This window comes from Procambarus clarkii, chromosome 22 (genome assembly GCF_040958095.1).
Source record: "Procambarus clarkii isolate CNS0578487 chromosome 22, FALCON_Pclarkii_2.0, whole genome shotgun sequence".
Classification (NCBI taxonomy): domain Eukaryota; kingdom Metazoa; phylum Arthropoda; class Malacostraca; order Decapoda; family Cambaridae; genus Procambarus; species Procambarus clarkii.
The window spans coordinates 11,545,020-11,557,299 of NC_091171.1; the positions used below are offsets into that span (position 1 = coordinate 11,545,020).

The 12,280-nt window shown below is 48.8% G+C and overlaps 1 protein-coding gene across 2 annotated transcripts in view; it reads left to right on the forward strand.

The window, feature by feature from the left end:
- The window catches only part of LOC123757454 (RCC1 and BTB domain-containing protein 1), a 152,498-nt gene that overhangs the window by 70,729 nt on the left and 69,489 nt on the right, over positions 1–12,280 (forward strand). For both annotated transcript variants that reach the window (XR_006772748.2, XM_045741086.2), the window contains exons 6-7: positions 4,311–4,542; positions 11,369–11,526. Coding sequence is in view for 1 of the 2 variants with exons in the window: in XM_045741086.2 (XP_045597042.1) it covers positions 4,311–4,542; positions 11,369–11,526 (390 nt within the window). In the remaining variant the exon portion in view is untranslated. The remainder of the gene's footprint in view (positions 1–4,310; positions 4,543–11,368; positions 11,527–12,280) is intronic.

The following is a 12,280-nucleotide window of genomic DNA, read 5'->3' on the forward strand; positions in this document are numbered from 1 at the left end:
GCCAGCTTCTCCTTACCTTGCTCCTGGCTCCCAAACATCTGAGGGTTTTGGAGTTGGGGCAGAGTTTTCTTGGTGGTGAGCTTCAGGTGGCTTCAGAGACTGCCCCTTCCGGATCGGCGGCAGAGGCATTGATCTGTTCCTCCTGCTGGGGCTTTTGGGTCATGCCAGCGGGCCCCCCCTTCATCCCTGCTTTTCCGGTAAACTCTGCCTTTTCTCCAGAGGCAGAGGGTTTGGAGGACGGCTCAGCCCAGGGTCCTGATGTGGAGGATCCCAAGATTGGGAAGGAGTTGCCTTGGGGGCTTGGGCCCTGTTTGTCCCTGTTGCTTGTTGTTACAGGAGGAGGGGTTTTCCTATCCCTCCTCCCTGTAAGAGTTTGATATGGCTTAAACTCCTCCATGGGTTTGGTTCCAGGTTCCCTAGGGTTCCTTGGTACCCTTCTTCCCGAGGATTTCGACTTCCCGCATCCAACCGCAGGAAGTGTGGGAGTCCCTTGCGGCTTACCTCCTGCAAGACCCAAATTACACCTTCCGGAATGCCGGAGTCTTCCTGGCTGGCAAACTGCCCTTTCTTTTCGTTGGGGGGCATGGCATGTGTTCTGTTGAACCCATGCACTTGAGTGTCGGGAGTTGACTACGGTCATTCAGGTTTACCTGAGGGAAAAGGGGTGATTTTGAGCACCACAATGTGTGCTTGTTTGCCCTTGTGCTTCCTCGTGATATCGGCGAGGTGATTTCCCTCCCTTTCGGCGTCCCTGGTGGCAGAGGCTTTGCGCCCCATGGGCATTTGGCTTCGGTCTTGCATTTCTTTTTTCTACTGGAGCTGTCTTTGGACTGGCTCGAGGAAGATGTGGAAGATCTGGGTTTTATACCAGCGTCCGGGGTGCTTTCCTCGACAGCTCGGGGGTCGGCTGCCTTGTTGAAGTTTTCTGCTCCGATTCTGAAGGAAGCAGTGTCTGTTCTTTGCTTCATGCCTCACATGCTGGTCGGTGGTGCTCGTCCACTCTTATGGAATCCGCTTGGGCCTTTGCTCTTAGATTTTCATCCCCTTTTGCAGAGTCTGCGATGATGCTTTTTCTGTAGGCGGCTTCGTTTAGTTGCTGTCCTATGTTGGACTTGTTGGTTTTCTGGGGGAAAAGGGGGCCATGATGGGCCTGTCTGGAAGGGTCGTGCCAGGGCTCGGGGTTCCTTCGGTCGTTGTAAGCCAGTTGTGCCAGATTCAGGGCCAGCCCCTTCTGTGGAGCCGTCTGTCGGCGTCTACGCCATCTGGTCGGTGCAGTGATCGCTCTCAGCGTTAGTCAGGCTCTTGTAAGGGTCGTGGGCCCTTTCACAGTTCACCCCATTGACGAGGCGATGGTGGGGGAAGGCTCACACTGTTTGCTCTGACCTGGTCCCACGATTCGTGGGCATTTCAGTGCTTGCAAGGCAGGTCTCTTCCCCTGCGCTCTGTCATTTCAACCTGGAGTGGGTTTGCTTGGGCGTGGTCGAAATGACAGCTTCCCTCAGCTGGGTTTCCCCACCTGTTTCCAGTTCTGAAACGGGACTGTGTGGGCCTACTATTCATTCTGCTGCAAGAATGAGACTGCTGCTTTCCAGAGAGGTCCTTGGGTTGTTAATGCTTGGTTGGTTCGTCTGGGGGTACATCATGTTTTGTGTCCGGTTGCAACTCTTTGCCATTACTTGCATGCCACAGCCTCCGTGGCAGGGAACACGCTGTGGGGTGACCTGATTTCCCTTGTTCCCTGTTCCAGAGCGTGGATCTCCCAGGTCGTCCGCAGGATTATTTGGTCCAACCACCCTGCGGTCTATTCCCGTGCCCACGACATTTGTAAAGTTGCGGCTTTGGCTGCTATTTTTGGTAATATGTCCTGGCTGACATTTGGGCACGGGGCTTTTGGAGGTCGAACAGAGTCCTGGCCGTACCGTGTTGATGTTCCTGGCCATTCACGGGCGTGTGTAGCCTTGGGTCGCATGTTGCATCGAGTTGTCTCGACTTTGAGTTGAGGAGGGAGTGGCAGCCGCCTCCCGGGTTAGTCCCTTTTTTCCTTTATCTTTGGTTAGGTTTCTCCGGGGAACCGAAGGGGCTCTCCACAGAAAACGAGCATTGAATGTAACTATTTTTTGGGTGAGACCCTGTTATGAGGGTAGTGTGACTACTGAGAGGGCCAATATTGAAATACAAAGGAGTTCCTAAAATAGTGGCAATAGGGAGGCCCCGGCCCCCAGAGAAAGAATATTCCCAGAAAATAAACAATTGCTTGGCTAGAAAAACTGTCTAGTCTAAGGTAATCCCCTATTCCACTCTCAACAGGAAGAAGAAATCCTCCTTTCTTAATGCTTATTTATTAAACCCTCTAATAACCTACCATATACATTACTACAATAATATACTTTACCACTCTACCTTACGTTAAATACCTTGGTCCATTTAGACAGGATACAAGGTTTACACTTGAAAAACTAGTGTCAAGTCAACTTGAAGTGAGGCACTTGTAAGGCTGGAAGCAGCCTCAGTAGCCTCTTGAACCACGTGAACACCTCATGGTTCACTAGTCACAATGGAGTACACTTATTGATGCCAAAACACTGGCTTAAAATACCTCTAAACAAAACACACACCTAGCTAGTAGCACAGTAAATACACGGACGGTTACTTATCTTATAAAGTACACCCAGAATAAGGTAAGGGAAGAGAGGAGGAGGAGAAGAAACAGAACACCCAAGGGAGAATGTTGACACCAGCACAGCAATCTAGAGAAGAGTGAGGGAGAGCCCAGTGTCCGAGCTCTCTCAAACTGCTGCCGGGAAGATACCTAGCTGATCGATACCTAGCTGTACAGCCATAAACATTACAAGTCTTCACCAACATTCAATACTGGTTACTTTAACAGTTCTAAGAATAGTTGATAACTAGTTCAATATTCCATTTAATAATCAACAAGCTCAGAGTCTGAATAATCTGTGAGTAACAAGGTTCATCTTATGTCTGGCAAGGAAGACGGAATCAAAGACGGAATATGAAAAGCCCAGAGTGTAAACATTATTGTTAACTAAATATCCTTCTTACCTAACTGTTTAGATTCAATTTGACCTCTGGTTTCCAATATGAACTCAGGGTCGTAACAGACCCAAAACTTCCCAGCATCCCTCGTTCCCCTTCAGTTGGCATTTTTTTTGCGTTTTTGATATTTAGCTTCTGAACTGGGGTTGACTAGCCAGCGCAGGTGGTCAGGGACCCCCTTCCCCCTCCCGGGGAGGGGGGGAGTTATGCAGACAACAGCGGGGCGGCTGTGGCGACATCATGCTTGTTTTCGATTGGGGAGTTCTACTTGCTAGTTCGGCTTTCGGTTGCAATATTTTAACCAGCTGTAATTTGTTTTGGAATTCCCTCCTTTATGGGTGCTTGACATAGTAGATGACAGACATCGGTGATGGTAGACTGCTTCCAATTACATGGGGGTGTGTATAGGCCATTGCTCCTCGTGCCTCTCTGAGGGGAGCCAGGTTCTGGTGCTGGTCCCTGGTAGGCCTAGAACTCCATCAACTGACTGCTGCCACGGTCTAATATATATATACACATCAACCCAGTATAGCTCTGGGGATCCTCTGGGTCTCATCCAGAAAATGGCATTTCATTACATTTAATGCTGTTTTTTTTTTTTATTCTCTAAAGAAGTTATAAATAAATAAATAAATTGTTATTCAGGAAAAGTACATACATAGTTGATTTACAAACATAATGCTGGATTTATAGATAGAGCTAGTACATACAATACCTAAAGCCACTAATATGCATAGTGTTTCGGGCAAGTCTTGCACACTTGTTATATTATTTGGAATTGGTGTGGAGTTTGTTGTTAGATTAGTAGACAGATAAATGTATACAGAATATGACTTGTATGGCATTAATGCTCTTAATCAGCAGTTAACAAAATGTTAAATAATTAAATTAAATTCCCATGCAAATTTACCTTGGCAAACCTTAATTACTCCTTGAGTTTTGATTTAGTGATGAACAATGTTGTAAAATGTTAAACACTTAACTAAAAACAACTTAGAGGAATGCTTGTGCAGAATTTCCTTTCTGTGTAATTTTTGTAACACTCCAAACAGATATGAATGTGTACCATATGTGACTAAAGAAAGGTAAACCATCGGTTAGGATCTTTACTATAGCATTATTAAATACTGTACTGCTGTTCTCTAAGAATTTTAAATGGACACTACAAGAATTTGACATTCACATTTGAAGTTTGATATCTTATATAATGATTGAAAAATATATAGGCAGAGTTTTACAGTTTGTTTTCTCAGATTGATTGTGGATATTCTCACACACTTGCCCTGAGTGATGAGGGTAGCTTGTGGGCATGGGGTGCAAACAGCTATGGTCAGCTGGGAACAGGAAACAAGGCCAACCAGTGTGCTCCAGTCAGAGTGGCACAGGACCTGGGCCGTATTGTTGATATTGCGTCATCACACTACTGTCATCTTTCAGCAGCTATGACACAAAATTCAAAAATTTACCTCTGGGGTCACTGTAAAGGTTTGTATTTTTACTATGTGCTTGAAAACATGATAGAAAAATATTATTATATAATAATAATAATTCCCATTTCTGTGGAGAGCCCCTTCAGCTCCTCCAGAGGTATACCAGGCTGATGTGAATATATATACAGTGGCACCTCGACTTACAATTGCCTTGACTTTCGATAATTTCGAGTTACGATGTAAATTTGATAAAAAAAATGTGACTCGACTTACGATAGTGTCGTCGACTAACGATATTTGTTGGTACACGTTTGGGTCGACCGAGCGCGTGGTTCCCGGTCACGCGGGCCAACCTGCCTCAGTTTATTACAGCTGCCCGTTTAGTGACGATCACGCCTATAAGAAATTACGTTTTTGTGGTGATTTTTTTGCGTTTTGAACATAAAACTGATTATTATATATCATGCCATGGGTCCCAAGAAAGTCAGTGGTAAGGTTCAACCTAAGAAAATAGTTGTGAGTTGAGGCAGTAGAGGATGTCCCTGCCTCATTAAGAAAATGTGTGAAGTATGGGAAGAACTGCAGAGTTTTGTTGAAAAAACTCCCCCCAGATAAAGCTGTAGCAGGCCGTTGCATTGATCTTTTATATGACAATGTGATGTCTTACTATAGACAAGTGTTAAAACGTAAGGAAAAACAAGTGTTTTTAGACAGATTCTTAGTAAGACAAGCAAGCAGTGAGCCACAAGCAGGTCCTAGTGGTATGCAGGCAAAACATGCCAGAGAGTGTATCCCAGAAAAGTCATCACTGTCTGATGTTATAATGGAATGGGACTCCCCTTCCAAACAGTAACACCTCTCCTCCTCCCTCCTCATCACCATCTTCCATACACCATCAAGAGTCCTCTAACAAGGTAAGATAAATTTATGTACTTTATTGTTGTTAGAGAACAAAATTGTATTCAGTATAAAATGTATTTGTAAATATTTTGGAGGGTGGGGACCGGATTAATTCAATTTCCTTTATTTCTTGTGGGAAAAATTGCTTTGACTTACGATCCATCTCTGTGAACGGATTACCCTCGTAAGTCGAGGCCCCACTGTATTAGACCGTGGCAACAGTCAAGTGAAGGGGTTCTAGGCCTACTGGAGACCAGACCCAGAACCTGTCCTCCCCTTCCCCTCAAGAAAAGGCACGAGGAGCAATCGCCTAAAGACACCCCCGTGTAATTGGAAGCAGTCTGTCTGCCATCTACCAGGTCAGGCACACAGAAAGGTAGGAATTCCAAAACAAACTACTGCTGGTCAAAAATTGCAAACCGAAAGCTGAACTAGCAAGCATAATTCCGCAGTCAAAAACAGGGAAAATAGCATGATGTCACCACAACCGTCGCACATCTGTCTGCGCAACCCCCTCCTCTCAGGGAAGGGGGACTGGGGGTTCCAAACCTCCGCACTGGCTATGCTCCTTGGTTCTAGAGCCTGTTGTGTAGGCCGTGGTCAATCGACTCTGGCTCCATCCTTTGAGCAGTGCTGCTTAGCGGTGTTGTTGTTCAGTGATGGTGGTGTGCGACCCAGGAGTAACACAAAGAGTACTGGGGCCGCATGCACCTAGGGCCACCTTCCCTAGGTGCTCTGTAAGTACTGCCCATGCGGCCTAGGGTTATCTTCCTGAGCCATTCGGGATTTCGTCCCTGGCTGGGGCACGAGGTACTGTGCTGCTGTCTGATGTATGCATAGCGTTTTCCTGGGGGGCGACTTCGAGCATCTTAATGCTTGTTTGTTCGCCCCTGCCCTTCCGCGGGAGATTGGTGTCATGCAGCATCACATGCAGGTTCCTTCCCTCTTGACTGCATTGGTTGCGGAGTATTTGCAAACTCGTGGCCTGCTTGCTTCGGCTCTGCGTTTCTTTTCCCTCCTTTTCCCTCCTCCTCGAATTGGCTTGAGTTGGATGTGGGAGCGCTTTGGGCCGCTGCCAAGTCTAGTGCACTGCCCTTTGCGCTGCAGGTGTAGTCTGCTTTGTTGAAGCTCTTCGCGCCCATCCTGCGTGATGTAATTTCGTGGTTCTATGCTTCTCATCTCGCGTGACGTCAGGTGGCGCTGGCTTCTTCCTTGGAATCCCCCTGGGCCCCTGGCTCTTCGTTTGTCTTCTCCCTTTTGTCCATTGCTGTTTGCTGAATCTGCTGTGGTGCAGTACCTGCAGGCGGCCTCGGTTAGTTGTCGGCCTGTGTCTGAGTTGTTGCTGCTCCTGGGAGCTCGCAGGGGGGCCTAACAGGAAGGGTCGTGCCAGGGCTCGGGGGTCTTTTCTTTGGGGTAGGCCTCTGGTGCCGGATTTGGGGCTTGGCCCTTTCGCGGTTCATCCCATTGACAGGGAGATGGGGGTGGCTCACCTAGTATGCTCACGCCTGGTCCCACGATTCGTGGGCTTTTCAGGTCGTTTCGTGCGGCCTGTGGTGGCGTTAGGTGGCTCCTCCTCCCTCGGGGGGTTCGGGGCTGGCGGGGGCAGGCCTCTTGTCCTGCGCTCTGTCGGGTCATCTCAGAGTGGGTTCACTTGGGCGTGGTCGAAACGGCGGCGTCCCTCAGGTGGGTTTCCCACCTGTTTCTGGTCTCGACACGGGGCTGCGAGGACCTCCGGTTCATTCTGGACTTGTCCCGTCTGAACCCGTGGGTTTTGTGCCCCTCCTTCAGGATGACTACACTGTCCCAGGTTCATCTTCTCTTGGAGTGGGGCGCTTGGATGTGGTGTCCCTGGACCTCAAGGATGCGTATTGGCATATCCCGGTTCATCTGGGGTTCAGGGACTGGCTCGGTTTTGTTGTGGGGCGTCAAGGTTACCGCTTTCGTTGTCTTCCCTTCGGGTTGAATCTGGCACCTCGCATTTTCCCACGCTTTACTTGGGTCGTGGTGGCCCGCCTGCATTTGCTAGGTGTTCGGGTTCTGGCCTACCTCGACAACTAGCTGGTTTGGGCTCCCAGCCAGTCCGTGTGTCTGCTTGATAGGGATTTGATTCGTTCCCAGTTCGCAGGGTTCGGGTTCTTAGTGAACTGGAGGAAGTCCCATCTGGTTCCCTCTCAGGTTTGGTCTTGGCTGGGTTTGGTTTGGGACGCTCGCACTGCTTCCTTGTCTCTACCTCCAGCGGCTCTGTTGCGTCTGCGGTCTCGCCCTCGCCTGTTTCTGAGGGGTTTCCGGGTCACAAGGCGGTTGCTCGAGAGTTTGTGCGGGAGCCTGAACTTTGCCATGATGGTCTACCCGCCGGGTCGGGTGTGGCTTCGTCGGCTGTTCTGGTTCCTTCGGGGACAGCCCTTCCACCTCTCTCGCGATCGTTAGGTTCGGCCTCCGGGGGCTTTGCGTCGGTTGCTGCGTCTCTGACTTCCTCTATGGGTTTTTCAGGGTTCGGTGCCTTGGCGCCTTCCTGAGCCGTCACTCGATGTGTACATGGACGCGTTGTCTCTTGGCTGGGGTTTTGTGACCAGTGCTCACTAGGCCAGCCAGGGGCGGTGGGGTCCGTCCTTCCGTCAGGCTCACAGCAGTTTGCAGCTGTGTGGATGTCACTCCGGAGGGTTTGAATCGCTCGCGGATCAACGATCGGGCTCCATTTGTACTGCTCACCAGGTGGTTCATTGCCTGAACCACGGGGATTCGATGCTGTCCTTGGCACTTTGGCGCTGATTGCTTCGGGTGATTCGTCTGCTGAGTTCTCTGGGTTTGGCTCTCCTGGTGGTTCACGTCTGGGGAGTGTCCAACGTCCTGGCGGACTTCCTGTCCCGGTTCCTTCCCCTTTCCAGAGAATGGACGGCTGATGCTGACTCCTTCAGTTGGCTGTGCCGGACGTTTGGGACTCTTGACATGGATCTCTTCGCGTCGGCGTGGTTGAGGCGTCTCCCGGTATACGTGGCACCCTTCTAGACGGCAAGGCCGTCGGGGTCGACGCCTTGAGGCAGGACTGGGCGAGGTGGGGTTACCTATACCTCTTCCTCCGGTTCCGCTGTTGCTCCAGGTCCTGGTTCGCTTGGCGACTTACCAGGGTCGAGTTGTCCTTCTGGCTCCTTGGTGGCCGGCCCAGCCTTGGTTTCAGGCGCTGCTTGTTCGGTGTCCGAACCCCGATGGTCTTCCCATGGCTGCTCCTCTTTCAGCAGATCGGTCCAGCCCTGGATGAGGCTGGTTCGGTCTTCTCCTCGAGTCTTCACATCTGGTGTTTTTAACTCTGGTTTAGCATTCCTTGTATGGTGCGCAGGTGGCTTTGTTCGTGGTCTCCCACCTGTGTGCTAAATCTCAGCGGCAGTATGAAGTTTCCTGGCGGTCCTTCCGGTTTTTCCTATCACTGCGTCGGTATTCTTTGGTCTCTGATAGGGTTGTTCTGTCCTTTCTTTCTTGGTTGTTTCAGGACCGTCATCTTATGCCGAATACTGTCGCTTCGTATCGTGCGTCATTGGCGGAGCCACTTCAGCTTTCTTTCGGTGTTGATGTTACTTATGCCCCGTTTTGCAAGCTGTCTTGTGCGTTTTTTCACCTCTGGCCTGCTCATGCGCCGCCTAAGCTGTCGTGGTCCTTGGGCCGCGTGCTCTCGTTTCTCTCTTCTCAGTTTGTTGTGGTCCCTTCCGTTCGGGATTGTTTTTCTAAGGCTCTTTTTCCTTTTGGCATTGGCCTCTTGGGGGTTGGGTTGGGGAGCTTCATGCTCTCCTCCTGCACAGAGGTTTCTGCTCTTTTGGTCCTGGTGGTCTGGCGAAGAATGAGACAGCTGTGTTCCGGAGGGGGCCATGGGTTGTTGATGCTTGGTTGGTCAGGCCGGGGGTGCATCATGTATTGTCCGGTTGCAGCTCTCCGCCGTTACTTGCACGCTATGGCTTCGGTTGCCGGGGATGCGCTCTGGGTTAATCCGGTTTTCCTTCTTCCCTGTTCCCGAGCTTGGGTCTCTCAGGTCGTCCACAGGGTTATTAAGTGTAGCCAGCCTGTGGTTTTCTCTGGGTGCACGACGTTCGTAAATTTGCTGCTTTGGCTGCCGTCTTTGGCAACATGTCTTGGGTGGACATTCAGGTCCAGGGTTTTTGGAGATCAAACAGGGTCCTGGCCGCTCGCTACCTGGTGAATGTTCCTGGGTCTGGTCGGGCTTGCGTTGCATTGGATCGGCGGTTGCAGCCAGTTGTCTCGACTTCACGTTGAGGAGTGAGGATGGACCACCTCCTGGGTAATTCCCTGTTTTTCCTTATCTTTCGGTAGTTAGCTCCGGGGAGCCAACGAGGCTTCCCCCAGAAAACCAGCGTTGAATGTAATGAAACTCCATTTTCTAGGTGAGTCTTGGAGGCTCTCCGGCATCCCTCCCTCCCTCTGGTCGGCGGTATTTTTGCATTTTTAACATCCAGCCTAAGAACTAGCGGTTAGGTCACCGACGGTGGGGTCTGGGCCTACCCCCCCTTCCCCTCCCGGGGAGGGGGGGGGTTGCACAGACAATGGTGCGGCGACATATTGACGTTATGCTTGTTTGCTAATTTTCATTTGGGGAGTTCTGTCCACTTGTTCGATTTTCGGTCGCAATAGTTTACCAGAATAGAGGTTTCTTTTAGGGCGCCTACCTTTCTGGGTGCCTATCCCGGTCGATGGCAGACGTTGAATACTCCCAATCATAAGGGGGGTCTCTATAGGCCATTGCTCCTCGTGCCTCTCTAGAGGGGGGGTCACGTTCTGACTCGTGGTTCTCGGTACGCAAGAACTCCATACATTGACCGGTGCCAGAAAGTTATACATATCCATTCAGCCTGCATAGCTCTGGGGAGCCTCTGGGACTCACCAAGAAAATGGCGTTTTATTACATTCAACGCTGGCTTTGTGGTAATATGTCTTGGGCTGACATTTGGGCTCGAGGATTTTGGAGGTCGAACAGGGTCCTGGCTGCCTCATTAATGTTCCTGGCCCTAGTCGGGTGTGTGGGTTGCAGGTTGCAGCCAGTTGTCTCTACTTCGAGTTGAGGTGTGAGTGGCGGCTGTCTCCTAAGTAAGTCCCTCTTGTACTTTTCTATGGTTAAGTAGCTCCTGGGAGCCGGAGCGGCTCGCCACAAAAAACCAACGTTGAATGCAATGAAACACCATTTGCTCGGTGAATTCTGGAGACTCCCCAGCATGCCTCCCTCCCTCTGGTTGGCTTTTTTTTTTTTTGGCAATTTTTATATTCGGCCTCTGAAATGATGGATGGCCAGTGCGAGGGGTCTGGGTATGGGAAACTGCGCAGATAGCTGCGCAGAGAGAGCGGCGCAGCGGAAGTTGTGACGTCATGCTTGTTTGCTTGTTTTCAGATTGTGGAGTTCTGATTGATAGTTCGGCTTGCGGTAGCAGTTTTAACCAGGTGGAGTTTGTTTAGGAAGCCAAACTTTCTGGGTGCCTAACCCCAGTAGATAGCAGACATAGAATGCTTCCAACCACAAGGGGGTTTCTATAGTTTCCTCGTGCATCTCTGAGTGGGCCAGGTTCTGGCGCGTGGTTCCCAGCAGGCTAGAACTCAATCGAATTGACTGATGTCACGGTCTAATACATATCAGCCCGGTATAGTTCTGGGGAGCCTCACGGACTCGCCCAGAAAATGGCGTTTTATTATATTCAACGTTGGTTTTTTGACATTTGTATAATCATCTCTGATTTTCTCAAGTTACGTTAAAAATTATTCTACACTAACTACACGAGGAAGTTAGGTTAACAAGGTCATATAATATTTGTAGTCTATTTCCAACAATAAACTTAATCATCTTCAATGTGTGTGAGTGTGTGTTTGTGTTTCTTTAATCTGTTTTTCTAATCACTGTCTTTCTATTGTTCTGACAGGAATTATGAAACTTTATATCTAGAAAAGAATAAGTGCACATACATATTTGTAACTCCTGTTTAATTTTGCAGGTCAGAGTGTAGTGGGACCCCTCGAGACAGGATTCAGTAGTCTTCATGAAGTGTTTGCTCTGTGGGCATCTCCAAGCGTGACTTACGAACCTCTCAGTGTCACTACTTTTACTCGTACCTCCTTAGCTCAAGCTATGGCTCTGGCATTAGATGATAAGGTAAAAATATTGGACTTCTTAACTGCTGTTGCTTTATGATGATGAAATAATAATTAGTGTACTCTTCTCTCCTTATTAAATTTATACATGTATAAATACAATATCATGGGAATATAAAATATTAAAAGTTTATTATTTTTCCAATATTTTGGTAGCTGATTTAACCCTTAAACCATGCAATACATCCATAGCTGGGGTGAGTAACTATTGCGGGACTGCGCACCACAGCTATGTATGGTTGGGAGTACCACGTAAGATTTAACTCTTAACCACCATGCTGCGCTGAGTTTATTGTGAAATTCCCACGGTGCGCATGAAATAAAGTGTTCCCCAAAAATTCTTTTTTCTTCGTAAAATGATAAATTCCCTTCCCTGAACATGTCTATGTAAAAATAAATACCAGATTCTACTTATTTTGGCTGTGGGGACGTGGACAAGGTGCGCTGTGATGTCATCAGGGCCTGGTCGCCCGAGCATGAATCGCCCAGACACGGTCGCACGGGCCATTCAAGCACCGGGTGTTGCCACAAATATATTTTCAATTATTTGTTCTATGTATTTCCAATGCGGTTTTATTTGTTTTTTTATTGTATATGATGTATAGTTGTGTCCTTTACAATATGTATACAGTAGAACGTTCATAATGTTCCATGGAACTGTGATACATGTGTCAGTAATGTGTCCACAATAAATGTTCTTTATCACAATATTACTTGTTAAAAATTCACTAAAATTACAATATGTACAATTTCAC